Source organism: Girardinichthys multiradiatus, chromosome 20, assembly GCF_021462225.1.
Source record: "Girardinichthys multiradiatus isolate DD_20200921_A chromosome 20, DD_fGirMul_XY1, whole genome shotgun sequence".
NCBI classification, from domain to species: Eukaryota; Metazoa; Chordata; class Actinopteri; order Cyprinodontiformes; family Goodeidae; genus Girardinichthys; species Girardinichthys multiradiatus.
Genome location: NC_061812.1, coordinates 24754669 through 24779218, shown reverse-complemented (window position 1 = coordinate 24779218; position 24550 = coordinate 24754669). Strand labels below are relative to the sequence as shown.

Genomic DNA, 24550 nt, shown 5'->3' with positions numbered 1-24550 from the left:
AACAAAGTTATGTTACCGCAGAAATTTTATTATACAACTTTAAAGTTACACTTACAGACAAAAGGCTTTATTACGGTTTAAAGAAAATAATTTGTACCAAAAAAATACTCTATAAGGCTCAGTAAAAGTTATATCATAGCTGGCTTAACACTTTTTCACAAGAAAATGTATTTGGTTTATAGTTTGCATAAAATCTTTACACGCATCGTGATGTAAGTACTAGTGATCAACAATATAAAACAACAGCTTTAATGCCCTTCCTGTACATTAAGATATAATATTACTGTAAAGCTATATGCAGCAATACTGAATGTACTGATGTGTGCTTTAAGGTCATCGTTATTTGGCTTTTCTTTGGGTTGGTAAACATCAGAAACAGAATCACTGGTATTGGCCAAGATTGTGTGCACAAACAAGGAATCTGACTTCGGTTTCCAGTGCTCACAGCATACAGCGTTCAGCATGCTAAGGCAAGTGAATCTTCATCAGGGCAGACAGGGTGTCTGTATGGGATCACATATGTAACGCTTTAATGGTAGATTGCTGAACAAGTCAAATTGGACCATCCTGATGAATCACGACTCCAGTCAGATGACATCATAAGAATAATTTCCTTAAAAACAGTATTTGAGTGCCTCCAAGTGGTCAACTAATTATTACATTACAATTATGTGTGGTATATATGGAGCCTCTGGGTTCTGACCCTCATGCCACAAAAATGTTCGACATGTCCAAAACCTCCATGGCATCGTGGCTTGTAGCTGCAGCTTAAATCGCGTAAGTGATCACAATATCTCAGTCACAGTAAGGCATGGCTGGAGAGTAATTCACTTAAAGTTTCAAGTTATTGTTAGCGACCAAAACACAAAGTAGATATGAAAAATGTGACTAGTGTATAACAATCTGCTATTGTGGCTGGTTGAAATAATGGACCATGGGGAAATGGAGATAAACTGCCAGCTGGTCTCATTAACGTGGTTCCAATTTTTGTCTACAGGAGATCCTTCCTCTTTACGCCCAGTTGCTATTCAAAATGTTCCAGTACATTGCAAAAGCAGCATTTGCTTATCAAGAATAGAAAGGATACTGTAGGATACTGAGCATGTAAAAATATAACATTTCCATGAAAGATCTCAGTAAATTTAACCTGAGTCTTGGGCTCAGTGTCCTACTGGCATCCCAGAGAGTTAGGAACAACCCCTCACCAATGGGCTGTACAGAGTTTACCAATCAAAACAGAAAGTTGAGATTTACACTAAGCAATATTGAAGATTTTCAACACAGGTCAGCCCCTAAAGCCTCAGGGCTCTGTAGAGCGCTGTCTCTAGCTGATGTGAGTCTTTGCTCAAGTTGTAATGGTTCAGTTCTGCTGTGGGTTTAATATTCAAAAAGTGAAGTTTCACCAACTGTTTAAACTTTGAAAAACTTTGTGTGACCAAAACGTTTCCTTTAACCAGAAATGGTAAAGGTTGCAGTTATCCTCATAATGGTAAATTGCTGCCCCGAAGCCAAGTTGGACCATCCTGAATCATTGTTACTCTAAGCACTGTAATCTCAAAAGGCATGTTTCCACGGTCAAATACGAGAACATGGACTTGGAAAAAATCAGCAAGCCACTGAGTCAAAATAATGAATAAAATGGTTAGTGCATATTGGAATACGTAAACTTGAATCCTTTCCCAAATCTATAAAAGGAAACAAAGACAAATTTGAAAAAGAAAAACAGAGATGTTATTAATTTTGAGAACTATTTGCTTATTGACAAAAAGAGAATTATCTTTACACCCTCAGAAAAGGTACTCATGTTTTTGTGATAGATACATAAAATAGTCAACATTTAATGCAGAAGAAAGAGGAATGTTGCAAGCAAAGTCTTCAGTGCTTTCATCTCATCTCCGGAAGAAAATTTGTGGTGAAATAATAATATACCCTAAACCAAAAGTTTACTATGGGTTTACTATGGGTTTTGTGGACTAAGAGCATAACTGCTGTTTTTAATTTTTAAAATCATAACAAATCCCTTTTATTCAGGTTGGTCACACAAAGATATAGTTCCTGTTATGTTTTATTGTACCCTATTTCTCTCCTACACTCATAAGAACATTACAAGTTACCCTCAACCTCTGCTTCTGAGGTGTTTTTGAAGTACTCTGGTGAGACCCGATATTTTGTAAATACAAAGTCTAATCCTTCTTAATTTCATTATTAAATTAGGTTGTTTTTTTTCAACATTTAATAGTAAACACAGATTAACCCACCTAAAAAGCTAACATTTCTAAAATATTAACAAACACCACTTATGTTAACAAACCAACCTCTACAATACAAACTATCCCCAAAAAGTAAGGACATTTGTGTTTTGTCATTTATTCCCTTGCTGTAACAGTACTCAGAAATAAATCTTAAACAGTTTAAAGCCTTTAAATTGTTGCACATTTGTAAGCAAAGTGCATTTGTTGGCTGAGTGGCAGAGTTGAAAATATGGGTTGCAACCATGAATTTTGCTACCAACTTGTTTGGTGTCAATATTAGATTGGATGGTTGAAGCTGAAAGAAATAAGACACATTAGCAAATTAGAAATTAATTTGTTTAGCAAAGATTGGCTTCAGTAGTCCATGGGACAACCATACACAACAAAAAATTTCTAGAACGTCCTTCTTATGCTAGTTACTAGGTTGGTTACACAGGACTGCCCAGCATTTATCACAAGCCAACCTATGCAGTTGTGTAGGTCACCCTTGCACGCCAAAAAGTATGAGTGGAGGGTGGCCATTCCATCCTCTGCACTCCCAAATTCTGGAAGCAGTCTCTGAGAAACCTGCTTTATGGCAGGCTTTGACATCTCGGTGGATAGAGTTTAGTCCCAAAGAGTGGAAATATGGGATGGCCACTGGTTGCAGAATCTCATCAAGACGTTTCTCTCCATTGAGATTGGATCAGATTACAACAAGCCTTTCTTTTCACTGAGGGAGATGCCACCCCACATCATCCCACTGCCTCCACCTAAAGCAGTTTGGCATACGCAGGGAGGATTTGAAAAGTTATTCATTGTCCCCACACACTCAACTCTGCTGCCTAACATACCTCTGCTGCCTTTTCCTTACAAACTTGGCATCATTTCAAGGGAGATCAACAGGCTTTTCTATGGTATAACATTTACTGCCAAGAAGTAATATTACAACCACATAAAAACCTGGCCTCAAAAACTGTACTTTTGTGCTGTTTATTTTTAAAAGACACGAAATAAATAAAGAATAGGTCTGAATTTTTTATGTACTCTAAGTTATAATTCCTGCTAATAGCGTGTAAACATAGTTTTCCAATTTACCTTCCTCGAAAATAACTTTTAAGAAGGGAACACATGAGACAAAGGCTTATTTTTCCATTGTTTTACAATGGCAACATTCTGCAATATAAATAAAAGGCGAACTCATCCCCACAGCCCTGCAGGAAATTACTCCTTAGCCAGATTTTGATACATTTCTGCTGTTCCCTCTCTACACTCATTGTGCATGTTTATGTAATTCAGTCTCATTTGGCCAAAATGTATTAGCAAGACAGCAAGCAGATATGGTCAGATTAAAGCAATTTAACTTGGTCTATATATTTTTATTGTGTCTTTACAATCTTATTCTAGGTCTGGTTGTTTGGGATCCTGAAGGTTGTTGTTGGTAGGTTGCTACAAACCCTCTGCTCAAAGACTGGAATAAAATAAATGTCTCAGAAACACCAACACATTTAGAAATTATTGAAATGGTAACAGATACACCACCATATACTGCTAATATTGAAGCTGTATGTTGTATTTAAGGAAACGATATATTTCTCATAGCATAGAGTCGTTTTGTTCCTTGTTCTGAACATGCATCATCGCACTGATTCTTGGTATTTCCTTTGCCATCCCTGGAAGATCATCTGCAGGCTGGGAGGCTGTCTTGAGTCGCTGAGGAAAGTATTAATAATGTGTGAAAAAATGCTTCTGCAGACATACAGTAGGAAACATTGACTTCAATAGCATTCATACATTGCTACATACATGTTTTGTCTCCCACTGACCTGCCAGAGAGAGCCTTTCTCTTTGACCAGTTTGATGACCATGTTAAGTGGGATCATTGACAGCGATGACATGGCCAGAAACCAGCCAATCCAGTAAGCCCACCAGGGATACACATACATGTTGTTGAACCTCATTGGAGCGTATCTCAGGAGCAAAAATACAAGAGTTCCCTTAAAAGGGAAATAAATAAAAAATAAATCATTTAAATCAAGCTTATTCATACAAATGTTTTTGACTACTTTGGACCCTTACAACACAAATAAGAGGGGTAATGTAGTGCCAGCAGTACTTGAACCACGGCAGCGGTTTGTAACCAATCATGTCCTCGATGTTGTCACAGAAGCGTCCAGCACCTAGGACAACATAAATACTTCATTTTACTAAAATGAGGTACAAAAGCTGCGCACCATCTGACAGAAGCTCATTTGCAAAATACCCACTTGTGTTTATGCTGTAAATACCAGAAACAGAAACAATGTGTAAACACCAAAAGTATGTGCATGTTTCCTGCACATAAACTGGTAGTTATATTATAGGTGCAAATAAAGTCTTCAAACATACCAAGTGAATGTTTTTAGATTTCCCTTTTTTACATACAGCTAGCAAGACCAAAGCTCCAGTGCTTTTTATTTTAGTTTACATCCGTTAATTTTTAAATCAACAACTTAATAAATGTCATCTCAAGGTAAACATGTCTAACTCATGTCCAACAAAATAAAAATCAATTAAGTCCTAATTCAAATCAAATCAGAAACAACTTTCCAGAAATGCAACTTTGACCAGCAGAGGAAGGTGGGTCAGAGTGAATGGAAAAATGGATGGAGATAAATAACATAATCCCGTAAGGTCACCCATTAAAACCTGTTTCAGTCTCTAGATGTGCAAAGCTGGTAGGGGCATACCCTTAAACATGTGTAGCTTTCTTTTAAGCAAAAAAATAAATAAATCAGATACTGTCATATCCACGGTGGTTTGTGTACAGGGTGTGTGCAGGCATGCAGGTTGTGTTTGTGTACTGTGTTCTCTCTGTGCAGGGTGTGACTGGCAGGTGCTGCTGCACAGGTGTTGCTCATCTGAGAGCAATCAGCTGGGCTACTTATGGAGTGGAAACCCACAGGGAGGTGTCAGCTCGTTTTCTCACTTGGCGTGGTAACAGCTAGACCTCTGCTTCTCTGCAGTCCTGCTTCCAAGCAGTTTTTCTGATCTCCTTGTTTTTCTCCCCCTGCCTTGCAGATCACCCTTCTCTGAAGGAAGTCGTGGAACCTTTCTGGTCTCCGGTTTCACTCGTGTCATGTTCTGAGGAGTTTGGGAACTCCGGCTTCGACACCTCAGCCCCGAGCCTCCTCTCTGCTTCCAACAAATTCCAACAAATTTTATAATTCTGTTTGAATAGCACTGTACAAAAGGGGAGAGTCACATCCAGAGATAGCCAAAGTTAGGAGTTAACTCTCAAAAAATGTGCAGATAATCTATATTTTTAACAGCAAAAAGTAAGTTGTTAGTCTGTGAAACGTGGCCATGGAGTTTCTGATTAATCAGAGTCTTGTAGGCAGGTTGAAAACAGAGTCTAAACAAAGAAACGATGCAAGTAGACGTACAGTAACAGAATCTACTATGTGTCCCTCAGGACAGTTAGTCAGGACTGACTGACAAAGCTTACCCTGCATATCAAGATTAAAACGAGTGAAAACACATTTGTCATTGACAGCCAGACTGCTTTTCTCAAGGCCTCAATCAGGCTGCTCTACAAGGTGGAAAAGGGATCAAACATTCCCTGTCACCCTGTTGCTTTTCTGTTTCTGCTCTCGTTGGAGGAGGGCGCTTTTCTCCTGTCTCCCGCACCCTCCCCTGTCTGGCCTGCTTCTGCTCTTTGTCTTGTCTTCTATCGGAGCCTCTCTTTGCATATCTCCCATATTGTGAATTATGGATCTGGTCAGCTGGTCTCTCAACGCAATTGATCAAATTTTCTTTACAGGAAGACAGGGTAAGGGAGAGCCCTCTTGTCCAGATAGGACATTCTTCTCCGGATACACAATGAACTCCTGGCAGAAGAGGAGGATTGTGTCTGACAATGATGTCAGTCAACGAGGTGGAAGATATGTACATAACTGTATTTCTGATAACAGGATTTCTGCTTTTCGGAGTTTGTGGTTACCTGGCGTGAAATTGTTGGCAGCAGTTCTGGCCATTGCGAGGCTGCCGGGCTTATGTGAAGGGATCTGCAGAGCTATCAACACTCAGACTGATATGTTAAGGGAGCAGAATCATAAACTGGAAGTGATCCTACAAGATTGGGAGCTGGCTGCAATTCCTTGACTCAGAGATGAAATGGGAGAAGTTGTTCGCTCGGATCTGGCGAAAGACCAGGAATTTGGCTGTTTGGATTCGCCATTGAGAAGCACCAGCGAGACTCTCGAGGCTGATGGAAAATTAAGAGTCAATCTGACCCAAATAATTGTTGTTTTTCTGAATCTGGCTACCCTGCAAGGCCTTGATGGCTGGCTATCTTCAACTTCTCCTGGAAGTTATGTAAACAAGACGCTCTGCTCCCTCCCTTCCCTGAGGACATCTGTGGACCTGCTCAGAACTTTGTGGCTGGTTGATGAACATTCCATCGTACCATCAAGGACAATGACATCTGTGACAGTGCTTCACGGACTTACTTTGCACACACTCACATGCACATATAAACATATGCACACCTGACATACAGCCTTCCCCGTCTCTCTGCTATATGTTGTCTCATATATGTGTTGCTTATTTGTGCTGAGTTTTTTTTTTTGATATCTCAAACTGTATCCTGCTAAGGATACAGTGTGAAATATGATTTTATTACCTCCTCTTACCTAATGTGGTCTTTCTTATTATCCTCTTTTTACCTAATGTGGCTTCATAGAATTTTAGATTGCTTAGAAGGATTAGATTTCTTAGAAGGATTTCATACCAGTGAAAGCCAAACATTATTAGTATTTGAAAGTTTGGACTAAAACTGTTTTTTACCAGTGACCCAGGTTCTCTACTTAGACTTCAGTGAGTGCCCATGACTGTTATTATTTGAATGATGGGACCACAACTGCCTCATACCAGCGACCTCAAGAAATAATATGTTTCTTCTAGCACAACATGAATTCCTCACCACAGAGGACTTAATGATCTAATTACCTCTATTAGAAAGAGTGGATTAAAACAAGCTCTTACCAGTAAATACCCAAGGATTATTAATGTCATTCGATTTGTTTTTCTATGTTTGATTTTCTGTATCATTGTAATGTTTTTCCTCATGTACAGCGCTTTGAGTGCCGTGTTGCTGAAAAGCGCTATATAAATAAAGTTGACTTGACTTGACTTAAAGTTAAGTTGCTTTGAAAAGAGTTGATCATCTTTCTTATAATCTTTTTTGTAAAGTCATAATGTAACATATTTAAATCAAAAAGTGTGTCTTACCATAAATCCATCCAATGACCACTGATTGGAAGATTGCCATTAGAAGGAGAGTGGGGCCGCTGCACACATAGTGATCAAAGATCTGCAGGATGTATGCTCCAGCCTGAAATTAAGACAGACACCACGTATTTTAGTACAACAAGTTAACAATTACAGTTTCACCTCAAATGATTCAACCCACAGTAGAAATTAGAGTAATTGACAACAAATAAATAAACTAGTAGCAATTTGCAATAAACAAATCAAACAAGAAGAATTTCAAACGTTCAAAGTGGTTGCACCAAATTAAACGAAACATGCGACTTTTAATGTGAGCTTCAAAACTATTCAACACTGTGATGACAAGCATCTTCAGTCCTCAGGAGAGCATCCATTTAGTTTTATGACCTGATGCAAACATGACTCCAGCTTCTGGCAACATTTTTGAGGAATCTCAGCCCAACTTCTCATTGACAAAGTCTTCCAGTTCACTAATGTTCTGCATTATAGGGCAGCAGGGATTTTTGGTAAAGTTCAGGTCAGGTGACTGTGATGGCCACTGTAGTATTTTCCAGGATGTGTTTTTTTTCCAGGACTTCCTGAATGAAGGTCCATTGATGCCCAAGCTTCAGATTTCTCACAGAAGGCATAGCATTATCTTTAATGATATCCTGAGAGTTGATTGAATCCATATTCTTCAGCACATGTCACAGATTTCTAATGACAGAGCAGCCCCCAAGCATCACTTAGCCAACATGTTTCACTGTCGGTATGGTGTTTCAGTGTAAGCTTCCTTGCCCTGTCTTCAGGCATACACCTTATCTACTGTAGGCAATGTCTTTGGCCTAGGCATATGTGAACTAAGCCACTGCAAAGACCGTTGATTTGAAAGATTTTAAATTTGTTCATTTACAGTTTTATAGATAAATAACAAGAATTCAAATTTTTATTTAAGGTTTAAAAGAAATTGGCAATTTTACTTTGTAAAAGTGCAAAAAATATTTCTTATTGTTTGACTGCTGTATTAACATAGTTAGAATCTTATGCTACGAGTTTAGTCTTCTCTTTTTGTTGAGCTCAGTTTGTTCACAAATACATCTTGACAAGTAATAACTAATTATATGTAATGCTTTTGAACTCGGACAATGAAACTTGATCCCGTCTTCAGAATCCACCAAATCTGTATCAAAATGATGTTAGTGGTGGGGATGTTCTTAACAGAAAGATGGGCCCCAAATCCAATTCTGCCCAAGGCCCTTGCAAGCTTGTGCCAGCAGCAAGTCTTCTCTTCAGTATTCATTATTCCTCCTTAACGCATACCACCGATCCAGAGGCAAGCGAAGCTCCAGTTTTGATTAATCTCCACAATGTGGAAACTGCAGCAGGTCTGATGAGGGTTTTTGACCATCTACCTCCCCTGACAACAGTTAATAGCTTTATCTTCCTGCCACGTCCTGGTAGCGTAGCCACTGATCCTGTAAATGTTTACATGAACTATGAAACACCCTATTAACTAAACAGATATGGTTCACTTGTTGGTTTATTTCTAAACTTTAAAATGATGTCCAACAACTCACCTCTGTGACCAGAAATAAACCAAGCAAAGAGCTAACAGCACAGAGCAGCAACAGAAGAAGCTCTCTGCGGTATCCCTTTCCAAAGTAGGAAGGATAGAGATCTGTTAAAGAGGTCATGTTGCTTTCAATCCCTGCAAACTGCAAAAAAAACAACACAATGGGAGGCTCGGGCGGGTATACAGAGTAAAGAGTAAAACTTTTAACAAAGTTTCAAGTGTTTATAAAAGAAAGAATTATCCTAACCTGTCCATCGATTCCCAATAAGATGATCATGAAAAAGAAACACACAGACCAGACCTGAGGCCACGGCAGCAGAGTTACAGCTTGTGGGTAGACAATGAAGACGAGTCCAGGACCTGCAGAATAAAAACAGAGAAATCCCTTTAAGCTGCCTAAACTTCTGTTATATAAAATTTGGAGAAAAGGAATGGCGGTTTATGAGCATTCCAGCTGGTGTGAAGCATCTGTACCTGATTCAGCAACAGCAGAAATGTCAACTCCCTGCTTTACTGACATGTAGCCCAGAACGGAGAAAATGGCAAATCCAGACATTATGCTGGTGCCACTGTTCAGCATGCAAAGATAGAAGGAGTCTCTGTGAATCAGATGAAAGACAGTAATTATTCCTATTTCTGTAATCCAGGTAGGATCATTATGTCACAGTAAATAGAGATGGTAGCTCAGATACATTTACAGAAATAAAAATTGGGAATACTTATTGTAGTGCAGAAAATACTATAAAAAAGTATTTTTGTCTTGTTTATTTTATTAAGCTGTTAGATTTAGCTAGGTAGTTTAGATATTAAATTCAATCTGTTATCAAAGCGTTCCCCCATAAATGTTTCCCAGCGTCACTGCTTCAAGGAGAGGCTGTTGCAGTAAATAGGGAGACGTTCTCTGGTGTGGGCGAAGTTTCCGATGTCATGGCTTCTTTAAACCCCACCCAAAACAGGCTCTCTGACCAACCATTTCTGTCACAAACTCCCGGCTTTCACAAACTCCTCCCATAAAAGTCGATCTGACCAATCATGTATTTTACAAACTCCTCCCACATTCCAGAACCTACTACTTAGGCATTGCAGAAACCCTCTTCTTGTATCCTTGGTGCCAGTGTGACAACTATTGCTTCTCAGTTTATTTATTTTACATGCTATTTTGATTCATTTTGGAGATAAATAATCAGCTAAATAAATAATTGCTCTATGGTAAAATACTGAATGTTTGCTTATCCCTTTTAAACATTGAAATCAGGTGACAAAATTCCTTCCATGGCCACATGTTATATAAACACGACGCTCTTCTCCAGCGCTCCCCTACCAGCTGTGTGCTGATAGGACTATGCGGCCAATTGATAAAACTTCCACCTTTCTTCTCAAGAACAATGGCGCTTCTATCAGTGTTGACAGTCTAATTCTTGCAAACACACTCAGACTTATATATATTCGCACCCTCAAGATTCCACCATACCCTTGCTAAATCTTTACTCATGTGTGTGTTGCTTACCCCTGTTGAGGTTTTTTGTACTATTTCAGACTATTCTGCTAAGAATAGAGTCTGAACTATAACTACGTACTTTACCTAAATGTGTGATTTCATTACTTTTCATAGATTTTCAGATTTCTCAGAAGGATTACCAGCAAAAGCAAATATTATTAGTATTTGAAAATTTGACCACAGCTGTTTTTACACCAATGACCAGAGATTTTTAGATTTCTTAGAAGGATTCAGAGATTTTTAGATTTCATAGAAGGATTGTATTACAACAATTTCATACCAGTGAAAGCCAAACATTATTAGTATTTAAAAAGTTTGGACCTACCAGTGACCCAGCTTCTCTTAGACTTCAGTGAGTGCCCATGACTGTTACTATTTGAAAGATGGGACCACAGCTGCCTCATACCAGCAACCTCAAGGATTAATATTATCATTTTTCTTCTAGCACAGGATGAATTCCTTACCACGGAGGACTTAATGAGCTAATTATCTCTATTAGAAAGATTGGATCAGAACCAGCTCTTACCAGTAAACCCCCAAGGATTATTAATATCATTTGATTTGTTTTTCTGTGTTTTATTTTCTGTATCATTGTAATGTTTTTCCTCGTGTACAGCGCTTTGAGTGCCTTGTTGCTGAAAAGCGCTATATAAATAAACTTGACTTGACTTAAACCTTGTATACACCCTTTCCAGACGAGTTAAAGATATTATAGCTGTAAAGTATGGGCCAATGCAATAAAAAAACCTTTGCATGAAATAAGGGATGATAAAGTTAAAGCGTATAAAATAAAAGTGACCTAATATTGTATGTGATTCATAATTTAGAAAATCACAAACAAAACATTTTTGTAGAGGAGGTCATAAATATAAGTGTTATATTAAAATTACTCATTTCGTGTTTGCTTTTGTAAAATTATATGTAAATCTATTCCTTACCTGTAACAGTTGTTGTTGTACTTGTTGTAGCTCCCAAATGTGGTCATGTACCCCAAGCAAATGGCATAGGAATAAAATATTTGTGTTCCTGCATCCATCCAGACCTAGAAAGAAAGTATATTACTTTCAAAAATGTACCGCTTTTACTGGTGCAAAAGAATATTAGGTGCTGGTTAGGACACTTAGACAAATGGATGTTTAATGCCAATCTTGACTTTATGCACTAATTCAAGTAAAATAAGTAGAAAATAAAAACTGAAGGAAAGTTTTTAAAGATGTCTGTAAGATATTTGTTGTTTTTTTTCATGACTGTAGATGTGGTAGTACCTGTGGGTCAGCGAGGCGTGATGGATCAGGGTACAGATAATATTTGATACCATGAAATGCTCCAGGAAGGGTCATTCCTCTGATGAATAGCACCGCCAACAAGACAAAGGGGAATGTGGCCGTAAAGTAGGTAGCCTGCATAAAACAACCCAGAACAAAACAAAATAAACTGTAATAAATCATTGTTATCAGTAGAAACCACCAAATGTTTAAAATTAATAGGGAACCATTTTGGGACGCTTGGAAACCTATAAAGACATTATACAACATATCAGCAGTTGTTTTGTAATAGTTGGATTAGTTACCAAACTCCCATGGTTTGTTTCTGTCTACACACCCCCTCTTCGAGAATTATGAAACTTATTTATTCGTGCGTGACAGAAACATTATCATCAGGTTACCTCATAGGCACCAGTGATCTCTAGGTGTTCAAGTGTCTACTAATGTAATTTGATCCTCAGGAATTGAGGAAAAAAACTGTTGGAACTGAATCAAGGCAATTTACGCTTCACAGACAGTTTTCAGCAGCAGAAGTGTTATCGCTACCCCCTCTCTGCACGTGGCTGCATGACTACAGTTTTATTTAAAGGAAATTTCCCCCTTTACTATTCAGTCTATGAGCCACATATTATATAATGAGAGAGCATGAAGTTAAATTCCAACACTGCTGTGGACTTCTTCTGCAAGGTCTGTCTTCCATTACTGCCACAAACAAACATGTGGTGCAGGTTTGGCTTCTTGATGTTTTAAGCTGAGGTTACATAAATGCACTCTGAGAACTTCAGGCCCCAGACAATCAAGGCTGGATTTCTAACCGGTATGATACACAAAAAAGGCAGCAGATAGTTTTATGCGTTTGGAGAAATGTCTTGTAATGCATGCATTAGAAACATCCTTGAAGGACAAACATAAATCAAAAAGCCACTAATGTTGTGTAGCTTAGTTCAAATAAACCAATTTCTAAGTTTATTCACTGGTTTCCCGTGACTGATGAGACACCATTAAATCAATAAATTAAAAACATAATACTAATGGAGTCACAGTGCTAGTCAGACGTTTGTAAATACCCAGTGGCAGATATTGATTTGGGTGATATGGCTCAACGCCCAGGACACCATTCGGTTGGGGGCGGCACAACCACTTGGGAAAAACAAGACATTCATCAGTGATGCCCTAATTGAGTTTTTCATTATTTAATAACATATCACTGACCAAAGACACTGAAGTTGATATCTGATTTATAGTTTCAGAATTAGGGCTAATGAGTTATTTAAGTGTTTTCAAGGAGTCTGGACAGAATTTGAGCTAAAATAAATTGATCAATCATGTGCTAGATAAACCAACACTAAACTGAGAATGAACATATTTTGTGATTAATTAGAACTTGTATTCTATTTGTGAAAAAAAAAAACAATGTTTGGACTGGACAAACCTGGACTAAAGTACTCTTCAGTGATTACAGATTTAATTTGTTAAACCTTTATTGTGCTTTGAAAAACAACAACAAAAAAGGAAGTTCTTAGTGTTAATAGAAAATATTCTCAAAATTGTGTCATATTTGTGGAAAAAAAATATATGCATACAATCTCAAATATATACTGTCACGGTGTGACATTTTGGACTTTCTTTGTGGTTTTTGGTTTGTGTCTTTTTATTGTTAATTAATCCTTTCGCCCATGTTTAGTCTATGCATTAGTTTCACCTGTTCCTTCTGTCTCCCTGCCTCCTTGTCTCACCTGTTCCCTCTTCCTTTGATTACCTGCCCTTTGTATTCCCTTAGTATATTAGTTAGTCTGTTGATTGCTGGTTCCTCTTCTCTCAACTCGGGTCTCTACCCTCTTCTGCCACGTGTTCCATGTTCCTGCAGAGCTAGGAGATGTAAGTTTTGGACTTTGACTCTGGTTAACTCTTGCAGTGATTTATGTTACGTTTTGGATACCTCTGAATAAAGCTGAAGATCATTCAACATTCGGCTGCCCAGCTCTTACCTGCACTTTGGTCCGACAACAAATATTAATGCGACATATACACATCTTCAGTAATATTTAGATAAATATTAATAATAAAATTCCACTTTAACTACATGCTTTTTGTAGCAATCAACAATCTTCAGTCATAATTTAGGCTTCTTATCAGAAATTGTAGAGATAATTTAAATTGGTTGGTTTTTCGAGTGACGACTAGCTTTTGAGCACCGTCCATAAATTTTCAATTGAGTTAAGTTTTGGGTATTTGTAGTAGCCTAATGTCAGCCTAATTTAATCATTTTAAAACTAGTTTTGTGATTTATTTTTGGCATGGGGGCTGTGATAACATATATTCAGCTTTAGATAATAGAGTGATATAAAAAGAATAAACGTTTCACAAATGCACAAATAAGAATGTGTCTTGTTTTTGTTTTCAATACGTCTTGTTTTTAATTTTGTTCATTTCGTACTCAGGTATCAGAAGCAAGTGAAACCGTGTGTGATACAGCAATAAACAGCTGAATTTAATTATACATGAGATTTGAGCTTTATCATGACCATTTATTGCCATGATTTTTGAAAATGCTTCTGCAAGACTAAATGGTTTGTAAAGGAAAGAACAATGGGGCAATGGGGTAAATCGACCCTTCTCTAGTCAAAAACTGTTTACCTATATTTTGTTTTAGGTAATTGGTAGTGAGCAGAAATTGGTTGGTTGATAATACATTTTATCCTTGACTCATTGCTTTGATTTAATATAAATCTTTTGAATACAGAAATAAAACTCCCTGTTCTTTTAGCATGTATTAAAGATAGCACCCTGAAAAGAAAGTTTTCATCCTTTAGATTAATTGTTAGAATTAATTACACTGAAGATATCCCTTAAATATCCTAAAACTGTGACCATTCAAATATTGCTGTCTGGATGAAAGGCACTCATTAAAATTAAACCCAACAACACACTTTTTTTCTATTTCAGTCTTACCTTTGCTGTGGATCTAACTCCCTTCCACACACATAAGCAGCAGATGACCCAGGACAGAAGAAGGCACAAAGAAAGGTCCCACCGAATGCTTCCCAAGGCCTCTATGCCGGTGGATAAGTTTAACACCCGTCGTCTGTAAAAGGATGTACTGTCAGTAGTTGTGAACAGATATTTATAGCTGTATGCATGTTAAAACTCCAAATACTTTGGAAAAATTACTTTACAAGTTAGAGGAACAGGTTAATAGAGTAAAAGCGCAGTTCTGTGAAAAATTCATTTCTCTTTATTTTGTTTCCAAGGAACCAGACTTTCAGGAAACCATTTCATGTAATCTTTTAAAAATGTGATTTTTCATTTTTTTCAATCATTTTATTCTAGTTCTTATATCTGAACTTATTTCGGCTTACTGCATGTCTGTTTCCAATTGGAGGCAAGTTGCAAATACCCTTAATTTGTTTCTAATTATTTCATTGCAACTACAAAAAAACGTTGTTTACACCACAGTTTGTTTGTTAGGTATTTTTACATGATGGTTTTTAAATACTTTGGTTAGATACCTGATTAGATCCCTTTTTTGGTGTTAGGTAGAGCAATCCAAATTTGTGCTACAGGTAAATGGTTCAACTCCTACGGCAGCAACAAGAAGAAATTATCACTTGTCTAAAGACTCCTGATGGAAATTTTTTAATTGGTCTAGAGCTTGAGATCATTGCTGTTTAGTGCTGCAAGGGGATAAATGGTAATAATGAAATTAAACATGCAGTCCACCTCAGCAGATTTGAAACTTTTGTGGATCTTTTCACTTGATCTACACACAAGACATCGAGTCAACTTTTACCAAAATACTGGAGTCATATGAGTCAATTTAAAAGAAAGATAAAGTGATAAATGAGAAAGCTGTCTTGATTTGTGATGTGGTGTGAAACTAAATTATCAACAAGCTGAAGGTTAAACAGTTAGTAATTGTTTTTCTAAGTTGGCCTTTGCAGATTGTATTTAACAATCATAAGGTGTTGGCAGTAGACATCAAATGTTAAGGTTTCTCAAAAGAGAAATTTGTGTTGGACAACCCTCAGGAGGACCTCCGTTTGAAGAAACAGAGGATGGTTCTTACTGAAGACTCAAGCTGCATTGGAAAGTGGTCAGTCCAGAAGTTGATTTCTGACATCTTAAAGCTCATCAAAAATCAAAAATGTCAAAGTGGGAATAGGAGTTATTTTCTGAAGAGGCTTCCTGAAAAAGGTTCCTCCATGGCTTCATATTTTGAAATGTAACAAGATTTACCTGCATAACTAATATAACTACAGATTACTAATGTGAGACTAAAACTAAAATAAAGTTATCTGTCAAAATTAGGACTAGCCCCCACAGTTTTTAGACTAAATAACCAGAAACGTCTATAGGTAGATAACCACCTAATAAAAACATGACACTGTAAAGATCATATAACATTGTTCCTCTGGAGCCCAAGATGTTCAAGATGGCAGAAACCTCCTTGTTGTTGTTAGCTCAACTCTTTGGTCAGAATTTTCTATTTCTCCAAACTGAGGTGACTGTTATATACTGCTGGTAAGATGCTGATTGCTAATGACAACTCCATAGAATCTCACTTTATAAAGTCCCACCTATCCCTTCATTAAACAATAATGGTTGTTGTTACCCTTCCATCCATCCATCCATTCCATAATCATAAAGACTTACTGCCAAAACTCTATAACAGATGATGATGACGCATTCATAGATGAGGTCCAGTTAGCAGTGGTATTAAAGTTGTTTATTTCCACACAACGATCTGAAATATATCAGTTCTTTGTTAAACATGCAGCCTCATCATTACGATTTGTGCAAGCGGATCTGGTTTAGGCAAGTTTTAAAAGGACATTATCCTTAATGCAATGAAACAAAGCTGCATGTAATACCATAATGTTTTGCAGATAATCACAAAGAAAGAAAGAAAGTTACTTACTTTTAAGGATGCAATTGTTGCTTTATTATACTAATTTACCTGTATTCCATGTGTTATTACAGCTGGCCCATGGCAACTTTCCAGAGAATGAGAAGAAGAAGTAAAGGAAGGCCCAGGCTAGGATCACAACGTAGCTGATGTTTCCAAAGAAAATGATAATCTGGCTGGCATACCCCATACCTGGAAATACCCAATCATTTCTATTGGATTACTTCATAATTGTCACCTTATCTTACTGCACTCTGCTCACTCTCTGATTGATCAGGCAGTTTGCTCACCTTCAAACAAGGGGCAGATCTTCCTCCAGCACATGATTCCTCCCTGACTAGTGTACTGGCCCAGTGATGTTTCCAGGACAAACAGAGGAACGCCGCAGGTGACAAGAAAGAGGAAGTAAGGGACGAAGAATGCACCTGCAAGTGACAGTAAAGTCTATAAACACTGTTACCGAACAGACTCTTGAATGATGCATACCATGAATAACTATACTTTAGTTTTGAAAAGAACACCCCTGCCTGTGCTGTGCAGTGTCTGCAGACAAAAGTAAGTGGTGACCAAGAGCACCTCACAAAAAGGTCGATCTCACTGAACAGAGCTAATTTTAAGTTGTCTAAATTTGAGTCCAACAAATTCTTAAAAAATGGTGATCGTCTCCATCGAAACAATTTTTTAATTCAGACGTTGCATCAGTTGTTTTATAATTCACAGCTGGAAATGTAGCTGAAAATCACCAATGACCTATGTAGCTTTTCTTTGTAAGTGGAACAAAATTTGGTTACTGATCTTCTACACTTCAGTCTAAACATAAGATAAGACGTTATTGATCTCACAATGGAGAAATTAAATTGTTACAGCAGCTCTTAGTAACACACAAGTAGGGTGCAAATAGGGATGCAATGCAATCAAAGAAGAACAAGGTAAATGTGCAAAACCAGAAAAAATAATTATAGAGTAAAGGTAACATATGTACAATAAATCCATCAATAAATGGAGGTGATTGTGTTAAATTGACAATGGTTGCTGGTATTTGCAAATACAGAGGTTATTGCAGGAGTTACCAACATGCCTGAATGTATGGTACTTAAATAACTAACTACAGGCATGGCACTACTCACAGTTCTTTGTGATATACATATTGAGTACACTGTTACTGTGATAACAATCAATTTGCATTATATTGTGCAGTGCTAGCACTGACACACGTTTTCTTCACATTTTGACAGTAAAATTTGGACCTACATCTAGATAATCCAAATTATAGGATAACTAGATCCTACAACAGAACATGGATGAAACTTTGTGACATTGCAACATAAACAACTGTGTCATCTGCATAAAGATAAAGGAATGTCAGGAACATTCTGGCCCACATAGTTAATCCAAATTATTAAAAGGCTGGGTCTTAAAACAGGTTTGAGGCATACCTGGAACACTCTGCTTAGGTCTGAAAAGATAAATTGAAGTTCTGCCAATAGTTTAATCTGACAAGCCCCGTGAAGGCACTACAAATAAGAGCCCCGGAACTAGGATGCCAGATTCTTTTGACCATTTTACAAAATTAAGGCACAGTGATGTTTGGCATCAAAGGCTTCCAGAAATGTGTCGTTGCTAAACTTTTGTGACCCTGAACACAAAGAGAATTACATTTTAAAAATCTTGTTAAAAGTAAAATTTCTTCATTACTGGTCAAAGGTTTTTGATACACTTTCTCACTTAATGGGTCTCTTTATTTTCATTACTATTTATATTGTATTTTCTCACCAAAGGCAACAAAACTATGAATGAACACACATGGAATTTTATAGTAAACAAAAAGTGTGAAATAACTCTAAACATTTTTATATTTTAGATTCTTCAAAATAGCCAACCTTTGCTTTGATTACTGCTTTTCTCTTTTGGTATTCTCTCCATGAGCTTCATAAGGCAGTCACCTAAAATAGTTTTGAGTCTTGAAAGAACTTCCCAGTGGTTCACTGAGAGGCGGCCAAAGGTTAATATTTCAGTCTTCACAACAAAGGGCGGCTACTTTAAGGATTCTAAAATATAAAACATATCTAAAGATCTTTTACAATTTTTCATTTGCTACATAATTCAGTATCTGTTCATTTACAGTTTTGATGCCTTCAGTGAGAATCTACGTACAACGTAAATAGTCGTAAACATAAAGAAAACCATAATAAGAGAAAGTGTTTCTAAAACTTTTGATCGGTAGTGTACCTAAATATATGAAATAGTCACATCATCCTGTCTACTCCAGAACCCCTTTGTGCAGATTAAAATATATGTGGCCTACAGCAATTAGTTGAGAGAACATTTTTCAAACTATGCAAGACTTTTAGGAATGTTGATAGTTGACCGGTACCTGTATGTATTTTTGGAGGCCCATTTCCCATGATACATTTTCCAGCATTCACAGTTTTTCACCTCCTCAAATGTCACTTTTGGTAATTCACCTCTCCACATGTGGCCAGGGCAGAGATAGACGCACATGAACAATCCCAACCCAACATCACGTGCAAAATTAATGCAAGGGCATGCTTCTAGCGGAGTAATAAGATCCTTGTGACACACACAGAAATGCAGAACAACCTCGCCAAGCTAGAGCCTTTTTGTACGAAAGCAATTTTTTTAAAGAAACATTATCATGCTGTAACACACCTGATTGAAATAAATCATGAAAAATAGAAATACATTACACTGGCCTATCTATTTTATTTCCAAGTGGATTGTAATAATCCATAAACATAAAAGAATTGGTTTCAGAATACATCTTAAATTTATACTTACTTAAAAAACAGGTTTGTAATATTTTTTCCATATTACTTGGGGATAAAGATGAGATATACTATTTGATCTTAACCTTAGGCTGGGCTCCACTGCCTGCCCTGAAGGGATAATTGCATAGTCAGTCAGTAGAAAGTGATGTGGGGCAGAGGTCGACTCTGTAAACACAGGTTTTTTTTGGCCTTGGGGGTCCTGAGGTCAAACTTGGCCCTCTTAAACAGAGCAGGCTTTACTCCAGCTACTTTTTACAGACCATGCAACTATGTGCAGGTGACAGCTGTGTGCAACATTTTCAGCCAAATAAACTGCCTCATAATCCACAAGAAATGTATCCAAAAGTCCAAAAGTAATAAAATAATAAAATCCTAAAAACAGTTAAGGTATCCCAGTAATTTCTTATTTAGTATCTTGGCTCCAGCGAACCAGTTGGCTGGGTGACTGGGTGTTTCTGCCAGTTGTAAAAAAAAAAAAAAAATCCCTCCCTAGTCCTGTGCAATCAAATGCAAATTTAAAATAAAAATGTTTGTTCATCTTCTATACCGCTTATTCCATAGTGGGTCACAGGGAAACTGGTGCCTATCTCCAGGAGTCTACGGGCGAGAGGCGGGGTACACCCTGGACTGGACAGGTCGCCAGTCCATCGCAGGGCAACACAGAGACATACAGGACAAACTATGCACACATAGTCATTTAGAGAGACCAATTAACCTAACAGTTGTGTTTTTGGACTGGGAGGAAGCCGGAGTACCCGGTGAGAACCCACACGCATGGGGAGAACATGCAAACTCCATGCAGAAAGACCCCCAGGAGTCGAACCCAGGACCTTCTTGCTGTAAGACAACAGTGCTACCAACTGCGCCACCGTGCAGCCCAAAAAATAAAAATGTATTTAGGATTTTAATTCACTCATGCATCATGTTATAACTACTATTATTATCAATATTATTATTAGCAGTGGTAACAATCTTTACTTCCCTCTGCTGGACAAATGTCTGCCAATACCAGAACACAGGAGGTCTGTTAGTCCACAGAGTTGTCCATCAGCAGCAAAAACAAACAGAATAGCCTGGGTTACAATTTTAGATCATCTCTTGTTACACAAAAGAAGCATAAACTCTGAGAGCATGTTTAGTTGACTTTAAAAGTAAACAATATAATGGCAGCAGGTTATGGTTAATATAAATGTTCTTTCTTGGTACTGCGCATAATGTTATATCTTATATATTTCAGATATAATTACATTTTATCCAGTATAGCTAACTGATGGGTCAGTTGACGTTTACTGCATCCCCCCCCCTCCACCCTTTTTCCTGACAAATCACTTTTAAAAATTGTGAAAAATAAAGGTGTCATAATGCGGTTTGTGGTCGGACCAATGTGCAGAGAAGAACTCCTTTTGCAGGTAAGCAGCGTCTTTAATGTTCATGCCAGGACACAGACAGGGTAGCAAGTGTACACACACCAGGAACCAGCGGGGAACAAAGTAAACAAACGGGCTTAAATACATAACTGAACAGCAGGGGGAACCAATGACACACGCGTCCAGACAATCAGGGGAAAACACAGAACAGGTGTGGGCTTGGGTTGCAGGGAGACAGAAAACAAAGGAGTAGACCAGGTAATTAAACAAAAATACAAACTCAAGAACTCAAAACACAAGCTATCATGACAAAAGGCCACTAATGCCTCAAAAATTTTAAACTTGAAAAAAGGATCAAACAAATAAATTATTATAACCAAAATAGTAGGGAGAACACATGAAAACTGACTACAAAGGGCACTTTTTAAAGAGGCAAGAGGTGGAAGGCGGGGTCTGGGCTAAAGCCCCCAGTGTTTTAAGACCTAAAGAACACCCCTGCTATTAACTCTACTATCTCCCCCAATTATACAATGTTGCCCAGGTCAGTGAACAATACATACTCCACCCCTTCCTGTAAAAAGAACAAAATATTAAAACTTCTCTGCTTGCATCCTTTGGTCAGCACTATAATTCTGTTTTTACCATTCGATATGACAGCCGACTCTACACTGAAACATTGCACAACTGTCAGACCAAACTGTCAGACCATAACCTTGTCTCCACAGATTATTTACTCATATCTATTTAATAAAAATGTTAATTGGGATTGGGGCCTCAAATCAAATTCTGCCTAATGCCCCATAAAGTCTTGTCCACCTTTGGTTATCAGTCCAACAGATGAGGCGATCCTGTGGAGACAGTGGTATCATCTGAGGGTTTTCCATCGATATATTATTGTTTTGTGCTAATTAGATGAGCATATCTCAAGATCACAATGTCAGGATTCATCAGGATTAAACATTCAACGACTTCTTCAGTAGGCATGAGATATCATCATGAATTGGCCAACACAGAGACCCGATTATAACTACACTGAAAATGTTTGGGATGTGCCCAATAAGACTTTGATCAGTGTTCCGACTTAGCAAATAGGGTTTTCTGACACTGATCAAAATTATCATTTTCAGGTCATCTAATAAAGCATCAAAGAATGTGGCTATATCTGTTTACAGCTGATGTATTAGCAGAAAGGAGAATCTTTTGAAAGATGCTATGTTTAGAGACAGGCTGTCCTGTCCTGTTTGATAAACGGTTTGCAGTTAACTCTGCATGATGCAGGCAGACCTTCAACATTACACACAGATTAAGAGAGCTGGAATAACCTTGATACATATAAACCTTTGAACAATTTGCAGTTTGCTGCTTTAAGCTTTGGGAAAAATTCCCAAATTCCAGTTAGATTTTAAAATTCTTTTTTTCAATCTCAAGTTTCAGCATGAGATATTTGATTATAAACTCTATATTGTTTTTTAATTTTACATATCTCCAGTTCAATCAAACATTTTAGCTGCAGGACAGGGGTTGGATGCGTATATCTGATTCAACAATATTTCAGTATATTGGGGTCTAGGAATGTATGCTTAAAAAAGCTTCTCTAATACCATACCAACTTCATTTATAAAGCGCTTTAAAACAACCACAGCTGAAGCAAAGTACTGCAATAGTGAGATCAGAACAGGGGGATGTGTTCTGTTTTTGAAGCACCAGTTAAGAGATGTGCAGCAGCGTTTTGAACCAGCTGCAGACGAGAGAGCTAGAACTGACTCATTTCAACATAAAGTCCATTGCAGGACTAAATCCTGCAATGAATTTAGTCCTGCAATGGATTAAATCTAAGCAGTACTAAATCAAAACAAGGATTGTTTCAAAACGCTGCTTGAAAAGGAAAGATTTCACCTTTGCCAACCACCTTAAGTGATAAAAGCTGGACCCTGCAACTGCTCTAATTTGACTGTCCAATTTAAAATCAATGTCTAACTTAAAACCCAAATTGGGAGTTTAAATTTCTCCAAGCAATCCAATAGGGCTTTCATGGAAAAGCCATTCTTCTGCTTCAAGGGCGGATAGATCTGGCAATCGTCAGTATAGAAGTGAAGGGCAATTTCATATCCTTAATGTATAAAATTTAGAGAAAATAGATACAATGAAAACAGCAGTGGCCCCAAATTGAGCTTTGTGGGACCCCACATGACAGAGAAGCGTAGGATGATTCTGAGTAGAAAATGTTTACACAGAAAGACCGATCAGCCAGAAAAAATCTGAACCAGCCAAGTGCTGTGTTCTGATTGCCCACTGAGTGATTTAATGTGATATTAAACGATGCATCATGCTGCAGCACATACAGCACAAAGTCTCAAATAAAGTGATTAATGAGCTTTAAATTTATTCAAAGACAATTTGCAACAGTGAAGAAAACAATGAGCAGCGTTCAAAAAGAACTCACCTTTGTGCTGACTGAAATACTACACAGGCTGTCACTTGTTATAAGGTCATGGCCTCTGATAAAACCACGTTCCACCTTCCAAAACTTTTCCTATTAAAAGGTTTGGAATCATCTGCTGAGTATATTAAACTTTTAAATGATCTGAAACCTAAAAAAAGTTTGTAATTGTCAGTAAAAGTAAAATAAAGGCGTGACTGCTCATTGCATAAATTCAGGTAGTAAAGCACACTTCCAGTCTTTCAATAACTGTCAAATCCTTATTTGTCAGATTTTTAAAGACCTTAGATGCTTTAAATTTTAAAGACGGACGTTGTCAGTCAACTTTTTTTTTATTTTTGCACAATTATGCACCTAAGCAACCAGTTTGCAGACACACTAACCTAGAAGAAAACCAGTAAAATTACTAACCTCCACCATTCTTGTAGCAAAGATATGGAAATCTCCACACATTGCCAAGTCCAATAATAGCACCAGCCACACTCAGGATGAACTCTTTTTTCGTCTCCCACTTGCCGCGCTCCTCAGCAGCCTGTGAGGTTTTCTTTCCTGGGAAATGCCTCATTTTACAAGAAGAGTCTGCCATCCTGCTGAGTGTGAAATTATCTAATGGGAAGACTGGTGTGTGTCCTTTGGAGTGACTGGCAGTGGGAGCTGATGTTGGGCTTACCTAAACGGCTACATAATTTAAAGGCTGCATGTTTTATTAGCCACAAGATGGAGCTCCAACTGTGTCCTAAAACAGAAACCTGGGTTTGAAATGTGAGAAGTTTGGTTACAGGACTTTGACAGAAGTGTTTTTACACCTGATAAATTACTAATAATTTAAGTAACACACATTTTTCCCCGAGGCATCTTCGCACTGTCAGTCACACAAAGCTTGTCAGCTTTAAGTAATAATGCAAAAATATGCACTGCTTCTAAGGGGAAATAGAGGGCCTTACAGAAGTATTAATACCTTTCAAATTCATTCAAATTTTTTCACGTTACAACCACAAACTTCAAGAATTTTGTTTAACTATAATTTTTATATTTGTACAAGCATGTAGTGGACAGTCGATTGCATGGTGTTGTTAACTTTGCAGCAGTTCCTCATACTGAGCATGCAACTGGCAACAGTAGAAAGAAGAACCCCCCTTTAACTGGAAGAAAGCTCCAGCAGACCCTGCGTGAGTGGCTATTTGCCATACTCGACTGAAGGTTTGAGCAGAATAACAGAGAACCACTGATC

The 24550-nt window shown here is 37.7% G+C and overlaps 1 protein-coding gene and 1 long non-coding RNA gene across 2 annotated transcripts; one reads left to right on the top strand and one right to left on the bottom strand.

Annotated features, from left to right (window-relative positions):
• Positions 1-24: 24 nt before the first annotated feature.
• On the bottom strand, positions 25-23984 carry LOC124856825 (sodium- and chloride-dependent GABA transporter 2-like). Its single transcript, XM_047347712.1, has 14 exons — positions 23731-23984; positions 17014-17148; positions 16775-16915; positions 16471-16561; positions 14770-14902; positions 11818-11952; positions 11491-11594; positions 9529-9653; positions 9302-9414; positions 9059-9196; positions 7503-7605; positions 4311-4411; positions 4058-4228; positions 25-3944 (listed from the first exon to the last, which is right to left on the bottom strand). The coding sequence occupies exons 1-14, from the start codon at positions 23903-23905 to the stop codon at positions 3828-3830; spliced, it is 1782 nt and encodes a 593-aa protein (XP_047203668.1). The 5' UTR covers positions 23906-23984; the 3' UTR covers positions 25-3827.
• Positions 13616-17749, top strand: LOC124856826. Its single transcript, XR_007035429.1, has 4 exons — positions 13616-13695; positions 14764-14878; positions 15846-15910; positions 16798-17749. It is a non-coding gene; the product is annotated as an uncharacterized LOC124856826 (long non-coding RNA).
• Positions 23985-24550: the final 566 nt, after the last annotated feature.

What these genes read in the sequence shown, in the direction of transcription:
- LOC124856825 (XM_047347712.1), bottom strand. Translation starts at nt 23,905, where the DNA reads ATGGCAGACTCTTCTTGTAAAATGAGGCATTTCCCAGGAAAGAAAACC. An exon ending in GTTTATTTCTGGTCACAGAG is followed by an intron (nt 7,606 to 9,058) that starts GTGAGTTGTTGG and finishes TCTTAATTTCAG; the next exon opens with GCTGGAGCATACATCCTGCA. An exon ending in TTACCCCTCTTATTTGTGTT is followed by an intron (nt 4,229 to 4,310) that starts GTAAGGGTCCAA and finishes TTCCCTTTTAAG; the next exon opens with GGAACTCTTGTATTTTTGCT.